Source organism: Dermacentor variabilis, chromosome 3 (assembly GCF_050947875.1).
Source record: "Dermacentor variabilis isolate Ectoservices chromosome 3, ASM5094787v1, whole genome shotgun sequence".
NCBI lineage: Eukaryota > Metazoa > Arthropoda > Arachnida > Ixodida > Ixodidae > Dermacentor > Dermacentor variabilis.
The window spans coordinates 72,055,237-72,079,340 of record NC_134570.1 but is presented as its reverse complement, the minus strand read 5'-3'; the positions used below and the strand labels follow the sequence as shown (position 1 = coordinate 72,079,340).

Genomic DNA, 24,104 nt, shown 5'->3' with positions numbered 1-24,104 from the left:
GTCTGTCTGTCTGTCTGTCTGTCTGTCTGTCTGTCTGTCTGTCTGTCTGTCTGTCTGTCTGTCTGTCTGTCTGTCTGTCTGTCTGTCTGTCTGTCTGTCTGTCTGTCTGTCTGTCTGTCTGTCTGTCTGTCTGTCTGTCTGTCTGTCTGTCTGTCTGTCTGTCTGTCTGTCTGTCTGTCTGTCTGTCTGTCTGTCTGTCTGTCTGTCTGTCTGTCTGTCTGTCTGTCTGTCTGTCTGTCTGTCTGTCTGTCTGTCTGTCTGTTCTGTTCTTGTCTCGTCTTTTCAGCAAGTGTGCTTAAACTCGCGGAGTCGGCTGTAGTCGAAGTTTGTTGATGGGCAATTATATTGGGAAAATTGCTCTCACGAAATAATCCAGCCGGCATCAATATATCCCTTCAATCAGAAAAACTAATCACTACAATTCTAATAGTCTCTCCTGCACAAAGTAACTATTTTTGCTTCATTATACATTAACCTGATTACCGTTATCTCCGCACATACCAGGTTAATGTGTTCACGCTCACACCGATTAAGCAAATATGCGAAGCCAGACAGCGAAGGTAAAGAATACGCAGCCTGTATACATCCAGCGAAACGAACTAAAAAAACAGAAAAGGAACGGTTTGAGTGGGGCCCCGTGAGGTCAGAGGAATTCTAGAGGTGTGGTTTCTTGGGTGCCTCCGAAACGGTAGTAGAGATGATGACGGAGATGAGGAGGAGGGGGCATGGGTCGGAGACGGGGAGCAGGGGGGATACCGGGCTGAAGGGGGCGTGGCGCCTATTTCTGGGCTCCCGGATCACGATCCGGCCGCAGTCCTTCCCGCACCGTTCGCAGGGCGGCGCTGCGGTACCGCGCACGTTAAGACCACGCTAAATGCGTGCCTTGGTTGCGGAACGACGGGCACGGATCAGGATGCAGGGTGCCGCCACCTGCAGCCCGCTGCGTGCAACTCCATTTCGTTCTTATGTTTGTGATGTTGAAGGGGAATGCGCGCGCGTTTCGAGGTGCGCGTTTAGGATGCTCCTCGCGAAGCCGAGCGGCGACGGAATTCCTACCGCGGTATTCTAAACGCTCGGCTCTGGTTTTGCTTCTATCGCGCTCCCAGTTTACCAGCCTTTCTGTCTGTTTCGCTCCCCCTCTCTCTTTCTCTATATATATATCCCACAGAAGCTGCTTTGTACTCGTCTCTTGTCTTCCTTAGCAGCGCCTTCTCTCCAGTCTAATACAGTGCAGAAGCTATAGAATTCAGCAGGAAGCTGAATAGATGTAGCGACCTCGCTGGGAGGTGACAAATGCAAACAATTTAAAAGTTTTCAAACTGTGCTAATTGTGCTTGAGCGCGCCGTAATATTTCTTTTAAACCCGCTGTGAAAGCTCGGTGGTCACGGTGTTGCGTTGCTGACGACGAGGTGGCGGATTCAATGCCGCCGAATAAGTGCAAATATGAGCTCGGGTGCCGTGTGTCGGGCGCACGCTAAAAAAAGAAAAAAAAAGAAAGGTAGCCAAAATTAACCTGGAGTCCCCAGCTACGGCGTTCCCTCATAATCAGATCGTGGTTTTGTCTCGTAAAACCCCAAAATGTAAGTTCATGTCTTTTTTCTTCTTCTTGTTTGTTTTACTCTGTTGAGACGTGGACACTCGGACACGGCTCCGGGCCTCGTGAATTACCCACACCCCACATAAAGCATCAGCGATACCGAGAAAGTACGTTAAAAAAAAAAAAAAAATCAGCATGCTTAGTGTTCCACGGGTGCACGATTCTTGGCTCGGGTATGGTGTACCAGAATATAACGACCACCTAAAAGCGGCCCCTAGCGTTAATTTTTATCTTTCGCGCTATTCTTTCATTTTGCGTTCCAACTTGCAAGAAATGCGCGACTTGTTGCACAGCCAAGTAATTTACCGAATAATCGCATTGATTCAGCATAGTTCTTGTAGCTTTTCGGCAACAGTCAAAGGTGTTTAAAGTACTTGACAACTGATTAATTCCGCATATATTGAAACGTATCGGAAAAGGAACGCGTGCGTTAGCGACGTCCCAGTTTTTAATGTGTAATCATGATATCGGATTCTAAGTGCATCTCGGCGTTAATCTATATGCAGTTTCTTTAGTGAAATGAAAAATACAGATTAGAAGCTTGCGTACGGCGCCTGCGTGACAGTTGTTTACCCATCGGTGTCTTTCTCGCGAGAGACAACTAAGCTGCTACCAGTTACGGCTCGTCCCATGTCATGATGTTCACTTTAAATTTCATGTATTCCAGTGATACGCCAACTAGTTAAAACTTTAAGCTTCTGTAACGCTGCACCGATACTTGAGTGAAAAGATGGCATGCGGGGCTGTCTCCAAGCGAAAGCCGGGAAGTGAGGGTCCCTCGCGGCATCCTCCCGCAAGAGGCGATAGCTGTGCGCGAACGTGGCTCTGCGAGAAAGGGAACACAACCACGCAACGAAGATCCGCTTGCCCTCTGCTACGTGTCTCTTCGACCGTGGGAGACGGGAGAGTCGCAGTTATTTCCGGAGCACTTGCGATTCCGCGCCTTTTGTAGCACGTTGACTTTTTTTTTTTTTTTCTGGACGCGTTAGGAGGAAATGCCTCGTTCCTTTGTTGCGCTCCAAAAGCAACAAAGGATCGCGATGGCTTATGTTACCGTGGACACTCGGTTTTTTTTTTTCTTGTTTGCTTGCTTTTTTTACCCCCTCCTTCCGAGGATGGAGAATGCGAGCTAGAAGGACAGAGTGTCGAGATGCGTCGCGTGGACACTTCTGCACCATGCTCGCGTCGTTTAACGAAGGGGTTTCGTAACGCCATTGGTGAACATCCTGCTCGGTTTTCGTCTTCTACGCCGCACGGTATTATGCAGGCCCAATTCGGAACCAGGATGTCTCCAGAAAAAAATGGAAGGATCGCCAGCGATGCTCACATTTCTTTTTAAAATTTGTTCCTTACTTATTTTTTTAGAGGAGTATACTTCAGTCAATATTTTATAATCTGGAAGCAAATAAATTGCTACCAGTGCCTTTGCGGCTTAATTGATAAGGCTTTCGGTTCGTACGTTATTTATTTATTTATTTATTTATTTACATTTTTTTTCATTGGTTCGCCGCTTTCGCTAATGATAAATGTTCAACATAGGGAACGACGCATACCTGCTCTTCCGAACAGTCCTGAGAACGTTCATGTGGCGCTCTTTGGCTTTAGCTGTTCTTGCACTAATAAAACCTATTCTTCATGGGTAACTTTCAGGAACACGGACCCTGATTATTGGCTTGCCGGTAACTTTAGACTCATGTGGCTTAATTGCTAGTCAACCCACGAAAACATGCAATGACAGTAACGTATTCACAAGACTGAGGAAATGGTACGGAGATGCAAGAGCAAACGTTGCATCGCCGTTATCAGCAAAACACGACATCTCTCGCTCATGTGCTTGCGTAAACCCGAGCCGTTCAGAAAACGTACTGCAGGTGCGTGTACGTGTCTCGTAGAGTCAGGACCATGCTTCCAATTATTACAGTTTATGATCAACAAAATGCTTTTTCACCTGCATTTTCATGTCACAGCAATACAGAACAAAGGATGGTACCTTATGTCTTAAGATCCATGGTACGCGCTTCTGAGAAAAAAAAATAAAATGAAAATATGCTTGCGCATGATTCTATGCGTAGCGACCTGCGCGCACTATTGTGGACTTCAGACCGATGGCTACACCGTGGCTACCCCAAAATTTGAATACACCATGACATCTGTCCTTAACTGCACAACTACACCGGGTTTGTGTACACGCACCGAAAGACTGCGGAACAAAAGCCATTTCACCGCGTGACGAAACCGAGTAACTGTATAAATATTCAAATTTCCACCACGACGGAGCAGCTGCACGACGCTAGAGCCGTCAGCTGCTCGCTTTTCTAGACAAGAAGTGATTCTGTAAATTCATCAGGAAGAGGTTAACGCGTGCCTGTGACGTAGTAAGGTCGACCTGCGACAAACGTAAGAACTTGCAGTGGTCGTCGCTGAACTGCGCGAGCCTGCGGCGACGAAATGTCGCACCCGTTGCGAGTATCGCAACCGATATTCACATGTTGCTCAACGTGTACAAAAAAACAAAAATGCCTGTTTCCCTTTTTCCAGTTGCTTGCAATTCCTTGGTCTTGACGAACAGCTTTGTACCCGTACACAGAACACCTGCCGCATGCGGTCGCTGCGTCATCGACAGTGCATGTTCGCCAGGTATAGGAGGCGAGAAACTACGATGTCTTATCGGTCACTTCCACTCGGTTTCAGCGGGGTTTTCCCTGCTCGAGCGGGGCTTTCCCTCAGTAAGCTTGCGCGTGTTTTCGCCTTATCAGTGTTCCCCCAGCCTCGAGTTGGTGTACTTGACACGCTTATCTCCGTAACACAGTCCTTGTGCAAACAAGTAAAGACTGTAGTGTTTCACAGCGAGCACTCCACTAAACTGCGCCAGTAGTTTTAGCCTCTGCAGAAAGGCCAAACACCATATCCCGCAGTGGCCACCACTGATCCACCACTGATCCACCACTGATCCCGCAGTGGCCAAGTAGCCACTGAAAAATTTCGTGGCCCTTCTGTTTGACGTCGTGATGAAGTTTGACGAATGCGTTTGTTAGCTGTTCGTGAGCTCCACGTCTGAGAATTGACCGCGTGCCGTATAAAGCCGGTCTCGAGTAGAACTCTCTGTGTCAATAAAATGAAGCACACTGCTCCCCCTCCTCTCCCCTTCTCTCTATCTTACGTTATTATTCACCCTTTCCCGTCCCCCAGAGTAGGGTAGCCAAGCAGACGCATTTCTGGTTAACGTCCCTGTCTTCTCTCTTTATTTCCTCCTCCTCCTCCTTTTCCTTGTTCTCTGGTAGTGTGTCCCTGGCGGAAACGTTACGAAACTTGAAAAATTATGATGAGGGATACTGCGCAAGAATTATGAGTATGGGTGAAACGGTCAAAGCATTTTTATTTTGTTGAGAACATGGCGAGGCCCCATGGGTACATTTGCGCCACCATTTGGCTATCACGGGTCTCTATTTCCATGTCTCCTTAGTTTAACCGGAAGATGCTATTTCTTATTTGAATCATAACCTATTTGACAAGGCTAGGTAGAATAAAATGAGACGTACCGGACCTCTAAAAACGACCGGTGAATCGTTTTACTTCGGTAAATCATACAAATGGATATTTTCCACAAGAGAAGCTGCTCGAACTAAAGGGAAACATAGTAGCAATCTTTTACAGTTTACATCGACTGCGTCTAAGCCAGGAAGATAGAAAAAGAAGGAAGATCACGCTGAGTTCTTTGCGTGCCAGCCAAGATGACCTAATAACTAGAGCACAGGTTACTCGTGAAACAAATACAACGCCTTCGTGTTCCATACGATAAAACTGGTGGCAGTGCTTCGCCATTCGTAACGATTGTTACAAATAAGCTTCTCCTCGCGAAACAAGTGACCAAACAAGTGACAAGTGACGAAACAAGTGAAAGATTGTTTATGGCCAACAAAAACGAACGAAAGAAACATACAGTGATGATAAACCTCAAGAGGAAGAGACTAGACACTATAGCATGGTGCACCGTTTCGGCAGCGCATATATCAAGGCACAAAATGCACCGAAGCTATAGTGGGACTCTCAGCCAGAAATGTGTTGAAACCACCGGCAAAAATGATTCGAACGGACGAGCGGGAAGCGGAGGAGGCTATAGGTGGATCTAGCCTTGCGAGGTATACCAGCCATTGTTCCACCCGAGCGCCTCCTGTGAGAAAAATTCGCCACTGTTCAGAAGCGCAGCTCGAGATGGTGTGATGCCCAGTGATGAGCCTGCCAGTCGTTACCTATCATTGGCTAAGTCTACACACTTCAGAAGTAGTCGGGACACCTCTTTCCTGAATGTCCGGGGTCCACGAGGAAACACCATGTTCTTCAGAGCACGCTGAAACCGTAATATTGCAACATTACCGACTGGAAAGAAGACAATATCCTCCACCTCATCCAAAACTAAGCAAGGAAGAAGCCACCGCCCTCCGCAGACTACCAACAAATACGTATGTACATGGAATTATCATGCACCGAATGCACCCCACCAGATTCTCATACCTATGCCGGTATTGTGACGTACCAGACACGCACCCACGCATGGTGTTGGTGTGCCCGCACCGCGAGAAAAACAGTGATGATGATGCCTCAGAACCGCTACAAGCGATCGAAGAAACGTGGGAGGCAATGTTAAAGGCACAGAGCCTGGAAGATCAGCGAAGTCTGGTGGACCGGGCCCGGGCTGCAGCATTAGCCAACGGCTTTCTGGACTAAGAGAGCCGCCCACCTAGGGCGAAGAAAGGACACTTTCTCGCTGTTTCTTACAATAAACGTTCACTCCTCCTCCCAAACGCCAACTGCTAATACCACGGCACAGATGCTTGCCGCACGTGAACACGCTCATTGCAGCTCATCTATGTCAACGAAGGCCAGGTAGTGCGCTCTTCGCATGCGCCGTTGAACGAGCAACAAGTCACCGGTTTATTCTTTTGGTACGAATCCATGTCCGGCAGGTTCTTTTAAGAACCTTCCCTTGCATCAGTGGTCATTTGACAAGGTACGCAACAGTCTTCACTGAGGATTGCGGTGTAACATTTCCACAAACTCGATGTGGGCTCGTGCCTTTAGCTCTGCTGCAACATTGCGCAATGAGAATCCTTCTAATATGTCTTCATCATCGATCGTCCCGTCTTCAACTTCTTGTCTTCCAGCTGTGCAGGGTAGTAGGCTACGACACACCAGCTCAGGCCGACCTCATTGCCTTGAAATATCTCTATCTCTCTCATCAAGGAAAAGAGAAAAAAAATAGGGTTACACGAGCCCTTGCTCTTTCTGCTTCGCATTTCGGATGAGATTTTTTACTTCTTCTTTGCATTATCTCTAGTCGCTGGGCATTGTGCATAGTGCAAGCATACATTTTGAAAGCGGACCTTAAGTCCTTTGTTGTCACAATTCTTTTTTCAGCTGGCAAGGCCGACTTATTGTGTTTCACTGTCAGCGAAAAGGGAAGGTTCGGTGGAAAGGTTCGGGCAGCGGGAGGTAGTGACGTTCAACATGTCGCAAGCTGTGACGCAATCGCGGAAGTCGTTTGTCACAGCGCAAGCGAAGTGGGTGTCAGCTCGCGGCGAAGCGCAAGACCGACGCCGTCCTCGTGCTTTTCGCCGGATCTGTCACCTGATGCTGTGGAGTTTGCTGGGGGATTGGAAGCAATAAAGAACACGCGGTATATTGTACAGAGGAATTAATTCTATTGAGCTGAGTTCTCGTGGTTGTGCTGGAATCTGTCCACAACGTGTGCTGCAGAGAAGCTTTGAGGCCGCAATGTTCGAAGCTATTCAAGATGATGATGCTGATGTATATGGTCTTATGGCGCAAAGGCCAGTAATGGTCAAAGAGCGGCAAGCTATTCAAAGTCAAGCGGATAAGTTGTCGCCTCATGATTCTGACTGCCTAATTGTCGACATAACCTATATATATATATATATATATATATATATATATATATATATATATATATATATATATATATATATATATATATATATATATATATATATATATATATATTCTGTTGGAAATTGCTGAGGCTATTGGCACGGAAAGAGGAGGAAGAGATAAGGTGAGGCGTAACAGAAGTAAGGAATACTTTCGATCACGCGGGGCAAACGCAACCTATTTGAATTTTGCGCTGTTCGGAACTGATGTTTCAACACTCATATGCTACCCAGCTTAACATCCCACAAAAACACGCAGGCTTCCTTGGTTTAAAGCCAGTGAATCCAGCGAGTTTAGACAGAACGTCCTGCCACTTCTGGTGGCCGCTGCTAGCCTGTACTCATTTTTTTACTGGTAATAATTTTACGTTTCACATCGGCAAAAAACAAACAAAAAAAACCGAACAGGCAGGGAAACAAGAATGTCACATTACTCGCTTCAAGCCAGCCAACGCCAGTCAGTAAGAAGTTAGGGAACAGTAAGGGAACCGCGCTTAGCCACGCGCAGTGCTCGATGTCAAGCAGCAAAATCGACCGCGGGTGCCTGTGCATGCAGTGAGGACTCGCCTCACTCAATCACCGCAACTATTTCTATCCCTTCCCGAATTCGCTACCTCTCACCGCGGAAGTTAGAGGCTAAACCGAAATAACCACGCGCTTGAAGAGTCCGACACGACGCGCCAAGGGCTCGCTGGCTAAGTCAAGCAAACACTGCCAGCAGCAGCACTCGTTTACCCCTGCGCTTCTCCCGCCTGTACTGGTAATGCCTGTGTGTCATCCGCCCGCGTTGAGGGTGTCGGGAATAGAAGTGTCCGGGACGGGTGGCGATGCGCACCCACACAGACAAGCCGACAGGTGCTCTTGTGGCAATGAGCGCATGTGGCAGCTTTGATAGCCGTCTCAACCGCGCCGCCTTGTCTTCACGCCGCCGCGCAGAAACTGCCGCGTGAACTTGGCTTCCCTGCCCTGCTCCGTACACTTCCCGCCCTTCCGCTTCGTTCAGCCTTCTATAAGAATCCAAGGGCACGCGTATGGTTCCCGGCGCACTTGCTCCTGGTTGGCTGTTCCGGTTCCGCCGAGCGGGTCAGCCTTCTATAGGCTACGTGCGCGAGTTAAAAATATAGCAGAGGAAATGGGTGGCGGAAGAAGTCTTCGGAAATCGCACGCCGCGAAGGATAACCGACGGATGAGAACAGCTGCTTGACTGGTCCTTCGGCGTTTATTCGTGCATTACTGGTTCTGCATATAAACGCTAACGAACGTGGAGGAAAACAACAAACGCAGAGAAAATGAAAAAAGAAAAAGTCCAAGCACTCTTTCGCTTCTCTGCTGTGATAGCCGTGTAGTACCAATGCTAAGAATGAACAACCATACGTATCAATCGCCCACGTGCTTCGTTGCTTATACCGTGTGTCTCAGCTAACGTCAGCCAAGTTGTTCAACGAAAAAGAAAGAAAGGATACAATTATAAAACTTGAGGTGTTCGGTTGTTGGAGGTCTGATGAGCGAACACCGTGGAACTTAAGATTGCGTCTTGCACCGTGTATTTTTAATATTTCTTCTTTTCGCTGAACAACTTTGCTAACATTAGCTGGGACGCCCTATATAGGACTTCCGTTGGTGCGAAGAAACTTTAGTGTATTTACTGCTGGCTGATTGCTGTGAGCGCTGGTGATATAGCGGCTACGCGTTCTGGAGCAGTCGCTTCGCACTTTGCACTCTGTCCAGTCTGATAACTTCAGTCCTCGCACACGTGCATTTGTTCATAAAATTTGATTTCACATTCACGTGCAGCCACGCTTCGTCTTTATTTCCTGTTTCCTCCGTTAGCCTGTTAACACGCTTCGCTCTACCATAGGGAAAAAGCCACCCGTGGTGACTGTTCCATTCATTGACAGTACGATGATCGTTGTGGCACCGCATAAAGAACAACAGAGCACGGATGATGAGTAAGGCCCAGGAAAGAAGCGCGCGCGGTCAGCCCGAAGCCTTAACACGTAATTCGCGAATGAAGAAGCAAGGAGTTCTTGTCTGATTCCCTCAGAACTATGTTGAGCTATGTTGATCTATGTTGATTATCGAGGTATTTGAGCGCTCGGGTGACTCGCGATGCTGTCCGGGACCACTATAGGGAATACGAAGCGAATGCGGAAAGGGGAGGGATGGCCTGAGAGCCTGGCCCCACTAACCTTTCGCCCGAGCCCCCTATTCCTTTCGCCGCCTTGCAGTATACCGGCGCGCTCCATCCGTCTATAGGGCAATAGCAACTATACTCCCGCCCAACTCCACCCTTGACGCTACCTTGGGTCCTATCTTGTTTGGGGAGTCGTGCTCAAGGACGTCCTACGCTTGGCCGCTTGTTTATAATATGTGACTGCTAAGACGACGACTATAATCAGATACAACTCAAGTCTGCAGTGAAGCCCCGGCCACGCCCTCATAACCGCCGGCCACGTTCCTCCGCGAGGCTGCAAATAGTTCGTACTTCAAACTGTCCCTGTTAGCTAAATAAGGCAGTAGCCACAAAAAATACAATTATAAGCGCATAATTTTTACGCTTTCACTCGTTTATTATAGTGGAACAGTGAAAGCCTAATTTTTTATTGAACTGAAATTAAACGCTTGCTTCGCCGCTACTATATATTGTCATGTTTCACTTCAGTTGGCAGGAAAGTTTCGTGAGTAAAACGGAGTTAGTAGTGAAATGAACTGTACCCCGGACTTTTGAAAAATGAAATGCTCAGACTCCATACACTTTGTCCATGTCTGTTACACACCTCGTCGCTTGCGCCAATGAAAAGTCTCTTCAAGAACACCAGACGCTCCTGAAGTATTAAGTACGACGACATTTTGCAATGGTCGCATGACGACGATTTTGTTTGCTTCTGTGATTGGCTGGCGGAGTAACAAACCTGCGCGGTCCGTGTGCCTTGGTTGCCAACTGCTATTTTTTTTAAGGTTGTATCCTACTCTGTAGTATGGACTCGAACGCGGATAAACTTGCGCCGTAACGTAACTCTAGCACAACTAAAATTCTTGCACGAGAAAATTATTTGTGCAAGCCAGCTGGAAGCCGATCGACTACTTGAAGGGAAAAAAAATGGTTGCGGTTCAGGAAAAGATGTAAGTGGACGAAGGGCTCACGTACTCCGCGGCAATCCTCGCGTTTCCCGTTGTTTCAGACCATAGAGATCGCGGCGTCTCGAAAGCAGAGCGTTAGCAGCGAATGTTGCGCGCAAGGATTAAGACGCGGGAATAACGCTAAAGCTAGCGTTTTTGAACCTATCAGCGCCGCAGTGTCTGCAAACATAAGTTTTACAGAGTGTGCGTGATCACATACAGATCGAGTGTGCGCGAAATGACATCCTGCACACGGGTAGAGGAACGCATCGAGACGGACTCGCCACGTTTATTAAACACACCTTAAACACTAGACATGTCATCTCAAATACGTAATTAGCTGGTAATACTCTTCATCGTAGACTGTTACCTGTAAACAAGATTGCATGGCAGTGCCACTGTAAGGTTGCCGAATGCAGCCTTCCTTGATGTCCTGTTTATTAAGCGAATTTTCGCTGCACTTTTCATGTTAGATTAAGAAAAGAGCACGCATAACAGTAACATAACGTGTGTTTTTGTTCCGCGCTCATGCCTTCTAACGTGGTAGCTGCTTTTGATTCAGCCGGAAAACATAGTGTTTAGCTAATAGTCAAATTTGTTCGGCTATGCACTGCATTTTGATGTTCGAAAGTGGGAGATCGAAAACAGGCACCCTGTGCGGCGCTCTGCGAAGGTGATGAAACGAACACTTTCTGCAGTGTTGAAAACGCCGCGCTGTTAAGTATGGCGTGTGCGTATTGGGAACTTCTGAACAATTGTTTCAGTACCATTATAACTTCGAGACTGTATGGGAGAATCCACAAAGCTTATCACTCGTACGGACTGATAATCATTGGCTGGCCGTCTTCAGAAATGTCATGTTCGCTGTTACCATTTACCACCTTTTACAAACAGGTTCAGCGTTTACGAATTACTTTCAGAAAACGGGTCCTCACTGATGTAAGGATGACTCAAAACATAATAAATATGCGCAATCCGTGCGATGTGGTAATCGGCTTAAGTGAAGCTTTCACCGGAATTTGCGATAAGCGCTGCTCTTTTGGGGGTGCGATCATTAGCTAGTACAGAACATTTGACCAAATTTGACGCATTTTCACCGGAAAGCGCATCACTCAACGTAAACTTGTGGCACTCCAGCATGCAGATCCCATGCATGACGGTGAAGGAATAACAACCGGAGCAACAGAAAGCTCTCGCGGCTTGCACCACCATCGTCCCGAGAACTCTTCCAATTTTGAGCGAAGCGAAAACGCGTGATTAATGCCAGCCAACTGGCCTACTTATCCATCGCGCCGAACAACTTCTTTGCGATGCTCACAACGACGTCTTCATCCGCTACAGTAGGCTGCCTGTTATGGCCTCCGAAACACATGCACGAAGAGCCCCCTACAAAGTATCCATCTGCGCATGTCGAACCGCAATGCCGAGCCCGCTGTTTCTTCAAAATTTCAGTTTAGTCAGGCGAGGGTTCAATTGAAGGGCACGCATGATACGAGCAAACTGAGTTTTAACCAGACTCGTACGCACTCTTGGATCGTTTACCACCTTCTTGGGTGCAAATGTGCTTGTATTATTCCAGTGTTGCAAGATTAACATAATATTTCCAGGACATTTCAGTTTTTAGATTTGTGATGTGTGGGCTAGCTCCTGCGCAGTCTTCGTATACAATGTCACATTCGCGACAATAAATACCATGTAATAAAAAAGTTTTAAAAAAGCAGCTGTGCGCTGGCGCGTTGGTTAGCACGTTCAATTCCCATTAGCTGATTGCGGCAAGGGCGTGGATTCGAATCCCATTTACACTGGTGGGCAGAGTTCCTTTTTTTGTTGTTGTTGTTGTCCTATGGCGGGGGGTGAAAATGACAATGCGACCTGGCGACGGCGCAATGTAACACCGCAAACTCACTTTCGAGAAAGTGGCGGAATGGGCGAGTTCATGGCGGTTCTTCATGTGTTGTTCTTCGTAAACGAATAACGCGAAACGGACAATGGACAAGGATGCACACAGCGCGAGCACTGACTTACAACTCAATGTTTTGTGCACCTGCAAGACAGTGCTGAGATGAAAGTGTTAATTGTTATCCTGTTCTGTGAACTTGCCAACTTGCGTGTGTGCTCTGCCTCTCTCTCTTACTCCTTGAACTTCCATGGATGGATGGATGGATGCTATGGACACGCCCTTTGAAACGGGATGTGGGTTGTGCCACCAAGCTCTTGTTATTCTATTGCTTAACGTCCTACGTATCTTAATATATATATATATATATATATATATATATATATATATATATATATATATATATATATATATATATATATATATATATATATATATATAAAATTCCCAGCATCGAAGTTTCTGAACCGCTGTTGAGAACTTTGTTCTTGCACGCCTCCGCTGTTCGTGGTCTTCGATGCTTTTCTGCCGCTAAACTTCCAATCTCCTCTTAATAATCTCTATTCCGGGCATGTTTACTTTCTCTCTGCTATCCCTAAACGCAAGGGCTTCAAGCAGGCCAGAGAAGCCTGAACCGACAGTTGGGCATATATGTTGACATTCTAGTAAAACATGTTCCATCGTTTCCCTAGCTTTACCGCAGCAAGCAGATGCTTCTTCTTTCTTGGTGTGCTTCGCTTTATGAGTACGCGTTCTAAGACATCCTTATCTCGCTTCGAAAACTGAAGAGCTTCCTTTTGAGTTACCATAGATCGTTTCTGTCCTGATTTCGGTTTTTCCTCTTGTGTAGTTACCATTGCCGCCACCCGTAAAATTGGCTTAGCCTCTCTAACTTGGTGTTTGACGTTCTTTGTTGCCATGTTGCTTACTATACCGGTCGCATACTTGCTAGTGAGCTTCCTAGCTATTTTCCTCCACTGCGAGTCAATGTTATTTTTGTACAAGTACCTGAACACCCGCCCAGCCCATTTACTTTCTTCCATATTCCTCAGTCGTTCTTCAAAATCAATTTTACTGTGACCTTCCCTCACTTCAAAACTCGTCCAGCCCATATTACTCTGCGCTGCTTAATTTATAGTCTTCCCGTGAGCGCCCAATGCGAAGCGTTCATTGCATGACCTTCAGTTGCCATCGACCCCTGATTGTACAACTGACTTCAAGCAAACAACCCTATTTCCAAATGTAAGTCCTGCAATCATTAAACCTTTCCACATACCCCGAGTCATCTCGTTCCTATTGTATCCTCATCGCGCTGTGGTTCAGTATGGTCGCATTTTTCTTCCGCTTTGCTATTATTGTATCTCCCTGTGTTTTTTTAAATATTTTTATTGCTTTCATTTATCCTTATGCCAAGCAAGTTGTATTCTTTTAACCGCGGTATTTCCTGGCACTGTAATGACGCTGTTTGTTCGTTGTTTTCTTGGAATACCATGAAACCTAATTTTTTACCGCTAAATTTAATCTTAAATTCTTACTTTTGTCCACAGATGTCAGCCAGACGTTGCATAGCACTTTGCTTGTTAGCAAGCAACACAATGTCGCCCTCAAAAAAAAAAAAAAGAAAAGAAAAGAACTGGAAGCCGTTGCTCTGCTTAGTGCCCGCCTGTCTGTATGAGAGATTAAACCCAATATTGATTCCTTCTAGCGCTCTTTCCATCCTTACCGCGTACATAATAAACAGCAGTGGGGACAAAGGGCCCCCTGTCTCAGGTCGTTGGCGATATCAACTTTCTCCTCGCTCATCATACCTTGCCATTCAACGAGAACGGTATTTTATAGGTAAATTTTCCTCAAAGGTTGTATACAGCTGTTTCCTAAGCCTTCCCCTTCCATAATATCCGACCAAAGGTTGCGGTCTACGTTGTCATACGAAGGTAATGTCTCAAAAAGCCACATTTAACGGTCTCCTTTCTTTGAGTATTTCAATACATCGAGCAAGGACAAATAAATTATCATCCAGACACCTACCGATTCTGAAGCCATACTGAAGTTCTCCCAATATGCCGTTATGTTCTTCCCGTGCTTGCAATATTAATTTAATCGCCTGTGTTGATAACATGTATATTACCGATGTAATGGTCAACCGTCTGTATGAGTGAATTCTGTTTTCCTCCTTACCTTTATAAATTAAGTTGATTCTATACTTTGCCGCTAATTGTCTGGTATTCGCCTACCTTATAAGCTTTCTTTGTACTTCTTTCAACAGAGCTTCTTTAATTTTTAGTCCTAGGTACCAATCAACCTAATAGGAACCTCGCCTAACCCTGTGGCTGTGCGCTTAGGAATTTTCTCTGCAGCTTTCTTGTAGTTGAAATTTCTCAGCACCAGCTCCTTTTCCATCTAGTTCTCGTTCATGATTTTTTTTTCTCAAATACCACCTCGCCATTGCTTTTAAATGACTCAGGTGTTATTTTCGGCTGTTATTTTTCAGTAATTTAATGCAGCGTCCCCTTCCAATTTGATTCCATCTACGTCTAGTATATGTTTTATTCTTCCAGACTTTTTGCCTAATAAGTTAATGTGGTTCCAAAATATTCTATTCGCGGCCATCTTTTTCTCACGCCTATTTCTGATGAAAAACGTTCACATCGCATTTAAACACTGCTTGAACCAGTATTTGAACCGTAGATTTTTTTTCTGCCGGTATGTTTCCTATTTTCTGTCTACTTCATCCTGCAGCAACTGCGCTTTTTTTTGCTTGCCTGTGCTCTCATGATGCTTTCTGTCATCCATCGATCGCTTCCTGTATCTCCCTGTTCCGCCAACTTTTCGGTTTCCTTTTTGCAAACGTGTTGTTTCTTTTTCCTAATTTCTCTCGGTGTTACACTCAGATGCTCACTATATTCCCACTCTTTGTTTGGCCATTTGCCAAGTTCTTTCTCGACCTTTGTGACTATATTTATTATTTGTTCAGCGTTCGAATTTGGACTTGTCCTTCTTCGCCCCATGCTCTCTTTCCCAACTGCATATCCCATTTTCGAAATGATGCGTTTATGGTCACTCCCTATGTTGCTATACCATTCCTCGTCAATGGCCATTTCTCTCAACGCATCATAAATTCATTCTGTCATCAGACAGTAATCAACAGCCGATTGTCTATTTATGACTTTCCACATGTTCTGGCCATCGTACTTATTCACTATAACGAGGTTGTATTGCTCACAAAGATCTAACATCACCTTCCCGTTGTTGTCGGTATAACCGCCTAGATCCTATATGTGGGCATTCATGTCACCTAACAGGATAATTTCGACAACATTCCCGCGACCATTAATGTCAGCACTTGGACATTCCGCTAACTCTTGATTCTTCTCTTTGCAATTTTTCCCCTCCACAAATACGTTACTCTCAGCCAATTTGCTTTCCACTCACTGTGCCTGACAACTAAGGATTCTCTTGACACTTTGAATTTACTCATTTCCCATTTGGCTCCCTGATGTACGAGCATACCCGACTGCTCCACCCTTTCTTTCCGATTTAGTTCTGTTGCACCCTTCTCAACCATAATCATGAATCGGTGGCACGTGGCTATTCTGAGTTTCTGCAGTGCATTTCCTTAACCGCATACACACATCTTTGTTCAATATTTAACTGCTCCCCAATCTCTAACCACCTCTCCTTTCTTCTGCCGCCCTGCATTTTTATGCGAGCGCTCTGCTTTCTTCTTTTCCTCCTTTTTCTGTTATTGACGGTGATGCTAGTCTGAGGTTCTACGTCTCCCTCCCGCGCGCCCCCCAGTGTACGGTGGTAAACCGCACTTTGTTGTTCTGGTTAATCTCCTTGCCTTTCTTTCGTCTATCACTCTTTGCCTATAGTTTTACGGAGTCTTATTTATTCGGAAAGCACTTTTCTAGAGCATATACTTCCGTGTTACGTGCGGAGCAGTAAGATGCTTAGTTGTCGGGATGACTGCCACTGCATGCTCGAACAAGTAACTCAGTGGCCGGAGCAAGGGTCGGCTTGTGTGCACACCCAAATGCATTTCCCCAGACCCCCTGCCGTGATTAACGAGCGACATTTCGCTTTTGTGTTACGGCTGTTGATTGATTGCTCGCGTCTCAAGTGCCATCAGTCGTTGGGCCTTTAGGTTGCGCGTATACCAACGTCGGCGGATCGCCATAAGGAACGGACGAGATGAGGCACCCAGTAATGAAACCGGCGCCTCAAGGGCAACGCCGCCATCGGATTCTGCAGCGTAGTAAACAGAGGAAAACGTGCGCAGACCAAGCCGTCCTGAGAGACGTTCGTGACGGGTGCCCGTGTTTCGAAAGCGAGACAACACGGGTCGCCTTGTTAAGCTAAATATAGCCGCGCTTGGGGCAGCGTCTGAGCGTTCGTGGCCTCCGCGAGACCGTCTCGGCGTCCTAGGTCGCAGTTCGCGAGTGCTACAGACGCATGGCAGCGCTATTCGGCTGACGTCATCAGGTGCGCAGCCATTTGTGCCTCGATGGAAGTGTGCGGCGTCGATAGAACTGCCTGTCAACCTCCGTGCCATTTTCCAGCGAGACATCAACAGGCGCGCTGTCAATAGTGTCTGAATGTGTCGATAAATTATTGCCCTGCTCATGATATCTTCTCCTGTTCAAGCGACAGCATCATTCATCGGTGCCTCATTAAAGAGTCTCTATGGTGCAGCGCACAGCAGATACTCAATGCTCAAATGCGCTGGTGTGTGGAGACGACACACGCGCAAGCTGTCTGGCAAGGGCCCTCAAGCTCGTTGAGAATCGCTCACTACTGCAGAATTGTGGAATGGCGGTACAAAATTGAGCGCCAATGTTCAGCAGTGGCAATAATATTCGTAGCTGACTGCATTATCGGGCGCCAGAGATGTTTCGTGCGTTACAGCGCAGCGACCAAGAGCCGTGAAGTACGACCACCAAAGGCAAAGAGTGTCAGTGACCAATCCCGATAGCGCCGTGTACAGCAGCAGATGATATCGATCGCCTTATTCGTTTCTTCCATTAGCCGTTTACCCGCCGCTCCTTAGTCCTTCCTCACTGTGTCCTTGAGGCAAGACTAAACTTTCCCTCCCACTCGCAAACGGCGACGACAAACTTATCCTCCTGACATTTTTTTTTTTTTAAGCGCTCTCATTCTCCGAGTGTGACGCGTCGTCAACGGCGACGAAAGAAAGCGTGAGGTCAGGGCAGCCGTCCGAAGAACGTCGGCGTGGAGCGCGCGCGAGACTTCACGCGTCTTCGCAACCTTGCCCCGAAGATATCCCACGCGCCAAAAAACTCGTGGAGAGCAGCGGCGGCGAGAAAGCTCTCGAAAAGCGGAGCGGCAAGCGCAACCCGTTGCCAACCTCTTGGCAGAGGAGCACCACACCGCCAGCGCCCGCAGTGGGAAACCTTCACCTACGCGGCGCCGAGGACGACGACGACTTGGCGACGACGCGGACCGCGCTCCCGTGGTCGGTCTTCTCTGCGCGGCGCCGCCGACTCGACCAACGAACAAGCGTTGTGATCTCGACCGACGAAGCGAAAACATATAGTGCCTCATTTCGACGCTGTTTTACTCGCTCTCGCACATCGACGCCGACGCGTGAATCTCGCAGGTGCGTCGCGTCCGTGCGCCGAAGTGAGCCTCGCGCGCGCGCTGCGCGCCTCCTTCGAGTGTGGATCGCGCACGGCCCTAGCAGAAGGGCCGGAGTATTCGCGCCAGTGACTGACGTCATCGCGAGGAAAGGGAGCTCCTCGTCGTCTGTGGCCCACATGCGGTATCCGCTACGGACGTCATGGAGATAACCGAGATCTCGAGCAGACTGGTACGTATACGCGAGTACGCCCTTCTCTGTCCACGCCGTTTCTGTTCGTATATGTTTTCTTTTGTTCCTTCCTCCTCTGTTTGCCGCGCACGTTGGCGTTGTTCTGCAGCTGCGTAACGGAGGGTGCGGACTATGGGCGGGCGTCGTCGTACAGCACGTGTATCAGCCGGAGTGTACAGAAGCGCGAGGTCGAGAGTTGGGCGTATAGTGCTCCCTCGAAGGTCGTAACGCGCCCGCCCCCGTCCGTAAGCGTCACTTGACAAGCGTGACTGACTCCTCATTCAGCGAGCGCACAACTGTATGTTTGGTGGGGGGCGGTAAGTGTAAACGGCAGCGCCATTCTAAAATGCTCCATAATAAATAAATAAACCGCTCGGCGAGGAAACACTGTCCTTTAGAGCAAAAATAACGACGCTCGCGCAGCATTTCGAAATTTAAAGTTATAGTTCTTGACTATACTGGCTTCTCCGCATGGATAATTCACATTTCTGCCGGAAAAATGTACGTTGTTAAGGGACTTCTGTGTTATTTTTTTCAATAGCATTCTCTTGTTTCTTTTTTTAGGGTTATTGTTTCATTTGCTTTGAAGTAGCTGCAATACAAGTGAAACTGCATAGATAGTATGGATAACGCTGTACGCGTTGTGGTGACCTTGTAATCAATTACATCTTCGCTCAAGATTAGGGCCTATATTCAAATACGTTCTCTTGCGTATAAGGACCTTACCTCAGTTGCCAGCGTTCGCGCTCCTGCCACCGCAGTGGCGATTACCCTGACAAGAGCACCGCCGCTATGGTGGCCAATCGTGCTCAACCCTTGCCTCACATGCGTTTTGTAAACATTCATGGGTTCCCGGGCCGAGTTTCGTACAGATTCTTTTCAATTTCTACTACTTTTACCCTTTTTCAATGGCTCGCGCGAAATCGGCGGCCATGTACGGAATCGGCCTCACCACGGGACAGACGACAAATATGATCAGACGGCGAAAAAGAATATTGCCTACAAAACACAGCCCTCACGTTTGTATGTGACTATTTCGACGCATTTCGATGCGTATCAGCGGGAGTATTCTTCGTTTATTATTTTTTATTATTTATTATTTCCTAGTGCGAATTTTTCCGTTTCTGTTCAAATTAATCTTGAGCAGCTGGTTCGAGTCCCTTTCCAGGCTTAGGCTTGTCTATGAGCGCACGAGAGTACGTGACACATTCCTTGAAGCGAAGCGCTTGGTCGTGTGCAAGAGTAATGTGTCTGAGAGGGCGCTGCAAATTCCTACGGGTGTAGTTAGTCTTCATGGACAACTTCTAGCTCGTCCTTCGACGGGCTTGTCTCTAGATTTCTCGTTTCGGAATACTAGGGCGCATCTACAGGCCTTGTGAAGCACAATTTTCGTCGCTCTGAAGGTTGTACTCTTTCACTGACGTGTTGCGCTGGGCTGACGTATATGGCAGCGTTTGCTGTAGATCTATGCCCACATCGTGTGGAACCAGAAATTACTTTACCCAACCTCCGTTACGACCTATGGAGCGATGGAACGCTTACGCTACATAGGGAAGCTTGAGTGAACAAGAGACAAAATGCTCGAGGAGAGGGATGTTGCCTTGATGAGAAACCGGAGATGTGTTAGCCTGGATCACGGCTTGGGCGGATACTCCGGGTGTTGGTCGAGAAATATGATATGCACAACGACTGAAAAACGTACACGCGGACGGCACATACAATCCACGGACACGCACCTAGGTTTCGTTAAGAACCGCATCTTTTAGGAATGATGGAAGCGCTGTCGTATCGCGCATAGGGCGGGCGGCGCTTGAAGCGTCACATGACACGTCGTTGCGAGACAGTCCCCAACGAAGCGTGTACTCGCAGAAGTGCGCTGCATGCCGAAGCACATCCAAGACCACGGCAAGAAATGGGGGAAGGGAGGGGATGGAGGGAGTTGGGGAAGAACGATACTATCGATGTTGCAGACCTGCCTTGCAGACCTACCTAGAATCACGGTCTCGCGCCTCGCATACACGTGATATACCTACCTGTCCGACAGTCAGACTTTTTGAAAAGCTTTGTGAATTCGGCCCCTGAATAGAGATCACGTTGTTTGCGAAAGCTGCCGGCCGATGTCAAATTGTTCTTACGAGCGATGAGCTATTCTTGGGTGTTACGTGCCAACACCAGGATTTGATTATGAGGCACGCGGTAGCGGGGGAATCCGGATTAATTTTGACCACCAGGGGATCTTTAACGTGCCCCATATATGCACGGGACACGGGCGTTTTTGCATTTCGCCCCCATCGAGATGCGGCCCCGGCGGCCGGGATTCGATCCTGTCACCTCGTGCTTAGTATCGCAACACCGTAGCGATGCTACGCTGGGTTACATAGTAGGACAGCTCGCAAAACAAAGGCACAAGAACCAGACAGAGAGGACTACACGGAAAGAAGCAGCCATGTGAGCTGGAAAGTCCCCGCCGATGAGCTTTAAGCAGAACATGGGGCAGCTTTCGAACGTGAAATCGTTCATGATTAAAGGAGTAGCAAGAGAAAAATAGAAAGCAATCGTTACATTACTTTATCTATTTGTTTGCTGTATAGCAGAGAGTAATGGATTAAGCAGAGCACTTTCTACCTCAGTTTCTCTGCATCAACTGATTTATCGCAGCACATAAAAATAGGTTATGTAGGGTGTAACAGCTATAAAACGTTTGAAAACAACAAAGGGCGTCAAGAAAGCATGGTCAACAAGGCGAACATTGGAGATCCATTTTCTACCTTTCCCTCTACTACCACGCGCCGGGAGAACGAAGAAAGCCGACTGAGCAGTTGTTTACGAGGCGGAAGTGGTCAGGTACCAAGATCCGACGTACCCCAAATCGATCTGAAGTGCCAAAAACCTTGTCTTAAAAAGAGAAAGACAGACAGAGAGAGGGAGGAAGCGTTAACAACGCGCGCAAGCGAGACGATGTGACGATACATAGCACGAATCATAAGGTCAACCGCCGTGGTTGCTCAGTGGCTATTGTGCTGGGCTGCTGAGCACGAGGTCGCGGGATCGAATCCCGGCCACGGCGGCCGCATTCTGATGGGGGCGAAATGCGAAAACACCCGTGTACTTAGATTTAGGTGCGCGTTAAAGAACCCCAGTTGGTCGAAATTTCTGGAATCCTCCACGACGGCGTGCCTCATAATCAGAAAGTGGTTTTGGCACGTAAAACCCCATAATTTTTAATTTAATCATAAGGTCATTCAGGCCGGTCACTATACGAAAACTGCAGTAGCGCGTGAATTGTTTTCTCCCTCCAAGGACGTGGTTTGGTCAAGGTACTCGTATTAGAGTGCACCTATGCACTCTAAATAAGACTATACGGCTGTCAGGCTCATATAGTCCCCAACCATTAACCTCCATCTGTCTTGCGTGTTCTTCGTTTTGTTAGCTTTGCCCACCCGATAATTTCTTCCCAAGATCGCTACGTCATGCTGATGCGACGCACACGGTGACCTGAAAGTACCGGGAGCGCAGAGTTACCATAAAGAAAAGAGGAAGTGCGCGCGAGATAGATGGTCATTATCTTTGGAGGCAACATAAGCCCCAAAGGGTGCAATTTTTTTGTTTCTTAGAGCGCATATGTACCTCGATTTCTGAAAATATTCTGGAGCCCAGTCTGTTTTATACGGCTGTTGAGAGAGATTCGTTAGGCGTTATACGTTGAGGACTGAGGAATAATGGATACCGAAAAGCCAACTATAGCATCTATACAGCAGTCGCACCTTGGTCTATCCTATCTTCTTTAGGAGCGTTGGTCTAATGATGCATTTTAGTGCATGAGTACTTTATTTTTCAAAGCTGCAGCGATGCACGAGGTTTAGCGAAAAAAAAAAAAGGTTGTGCTTGGCTGACTGCAAATCAGCGAGTCAATGTTGCTTTACGGCGAGAATGCGCACCGATAGAGCAGGTAATTGAAGGTTAATCAGTGAATTTATCTGGTAATTATTCTATTGGAATTGCTGCGCCCATTCTGATTGTCACCGGCTGCTGAACAAGTTATTTTTAATTATGTGAGACAATTAATCGTCGCGGAGAAACGTGGTATATGCGCAATCCGACGTCAGGTGCGCTCACGCGTGTGCAGTGCGTGGCTGCGAAACTTTTGGCAAAGTCTGTACTTGCGAACTGTGTCTCGCGTTAAATATACCTTGGGTGTGTGACTGTGCCTCGGAGAAATGAGGCTGCGTCATTAGCGTTTCCGCGCGGGAATGCCCACGCGCCCGGTGCGCCGACTGCGCTTGGACACGAGAGGAGTTTATTTTTACTTCGAACGGCAGTTCCCTTTACAGGCCTCTATATACGTCAGTGTTTCTTTTTTTAAAACTATCGGAATAGGGTTTGGCGCCTGCCTATATTTCCCGGTCTTCCGTCAGTATCGCTTGTCTCCGCTGCCGAGCGCCGTATTCGATGCTGATGGGAAGATTTGACAGCTGTAGCGCCACGTCAGTCGAGTGCGAATTACTAAGAATGCACGTAAAGGCGGGAAGAGGCCTGTAAAGTTGCGGAGGGAGTGAAATAACTCGCCAGCCGCGGCATATAGCTTAGTGCTGTGTCGTTGCGCATGCTGAGCCCGAGGTTGCGGATTCGACACTGGTCGCGGCGGCCGAATTTCGACTGCAAAAAACGTTCATATATACTGTGCATTGGGTGCACGTTAGAGAACCGCGGGTGGACCGAAATAATGCGTATGATTCATTATATCGGTAATGGACCATAATGCTTCGAAAGCAACGCTCATTGCGGGAAAATTGTGCTTGATATCGCACTGCCTGTATAATTATAAGCAATATATTGATGTTTTCAAACCCTTCTATCCTCTTCAACTTTTTTACAGTGGTAGAGTGCTAGCGCTATAGGGCCAGACTGAGCTTTACAGATGTCACGCATTAGAATTAATGTAGCACTGCTAGCATTAATGTGCCAATTACACTAAATTGTTCACTGAATAACGGATGACGATATCGGTAAATTGAAACCTATCAGCTATCTAGTAGTTCACTGTGCCAAACGCAGGGCAGCTCACTGCAGTTCGTTGATGCTTCAGCGATCGCGTCGACACTCGCGACGGGCGACATGCATGGGTATAGCGAATTTCAACCAATTTTAAAGTGCATTGGACAGGAGATCTCCAGACACATATCAACGACAAGGCGCCCTTGGTGATTCTTGGCTTGTATAATAAAGCTCGCACTGAACCGCTCTATGGTAACCCGACTCACAATCTACCAAATACCCAGGCCACCAGATCACCCCATCTGCGCTCACTGCGCGAGACCTTCCGTTGTTCACACACACACACCCTAGGGGAATGCCCCACAACCCAAGAGTCCCGTTTGTCAGAAGACTTTCCGCAGTTAGCCCTGCACTGCATCGAACCGTGTGACTGCACCGTGTGACTGCCTCACTCCCCTAACCCACATCTTTCTCAGGCTTCATTTGCTCAGCACGTATACGTATCCTAACATGGCGGGTGAGACCTGGTATGTAGGCAATGACAATCTCAAAGCAAGATCTCCCGACTTGGGGATGTATTACAATAAAGTCTGTTCCCTCCTGATTGGTGATATCTGGAGTCGACGTTCAGGAAAAGGGACTCGTCTCCGTCAGGTGAGCTCTGACGAGGTCATGTTCCCTTGTGGATGCGTTGGCTCCGGAAACATCTCTTGCACGAC

General features: G+C 47.4%; 1 protein-coding gene across 6 annotated transcripts in view; it reads left to right on the top strand.

Moving 5' to 3' along the window:
• Positions 1-24,104, top strand: part of Sarm (sterile alpha and armadillo motif) — a 211,847-nt gene that overhangs the window by 118,358 nt on the left and 69,385 nt on the right. Inside the window, exon 1 of one of the 6 annotated variants that reach the window (XM_075685593.1) lies at positions 17,946-18,390. The exons of the other annotated variants lie outside the window; for them this stretch is intronic. Coding sequence (XP_075541708.1) covers positions 18,361-18,390 — 30 coding nt within the window. The 5' untranslated portion in view covers positions 17,946-18,360. Of the gene's footprint in view, positions 1-17,945; positions 18,391-24,104 lie in introns of those variants that run through there. 6 annotated transcript variants of the gene reach the window in all.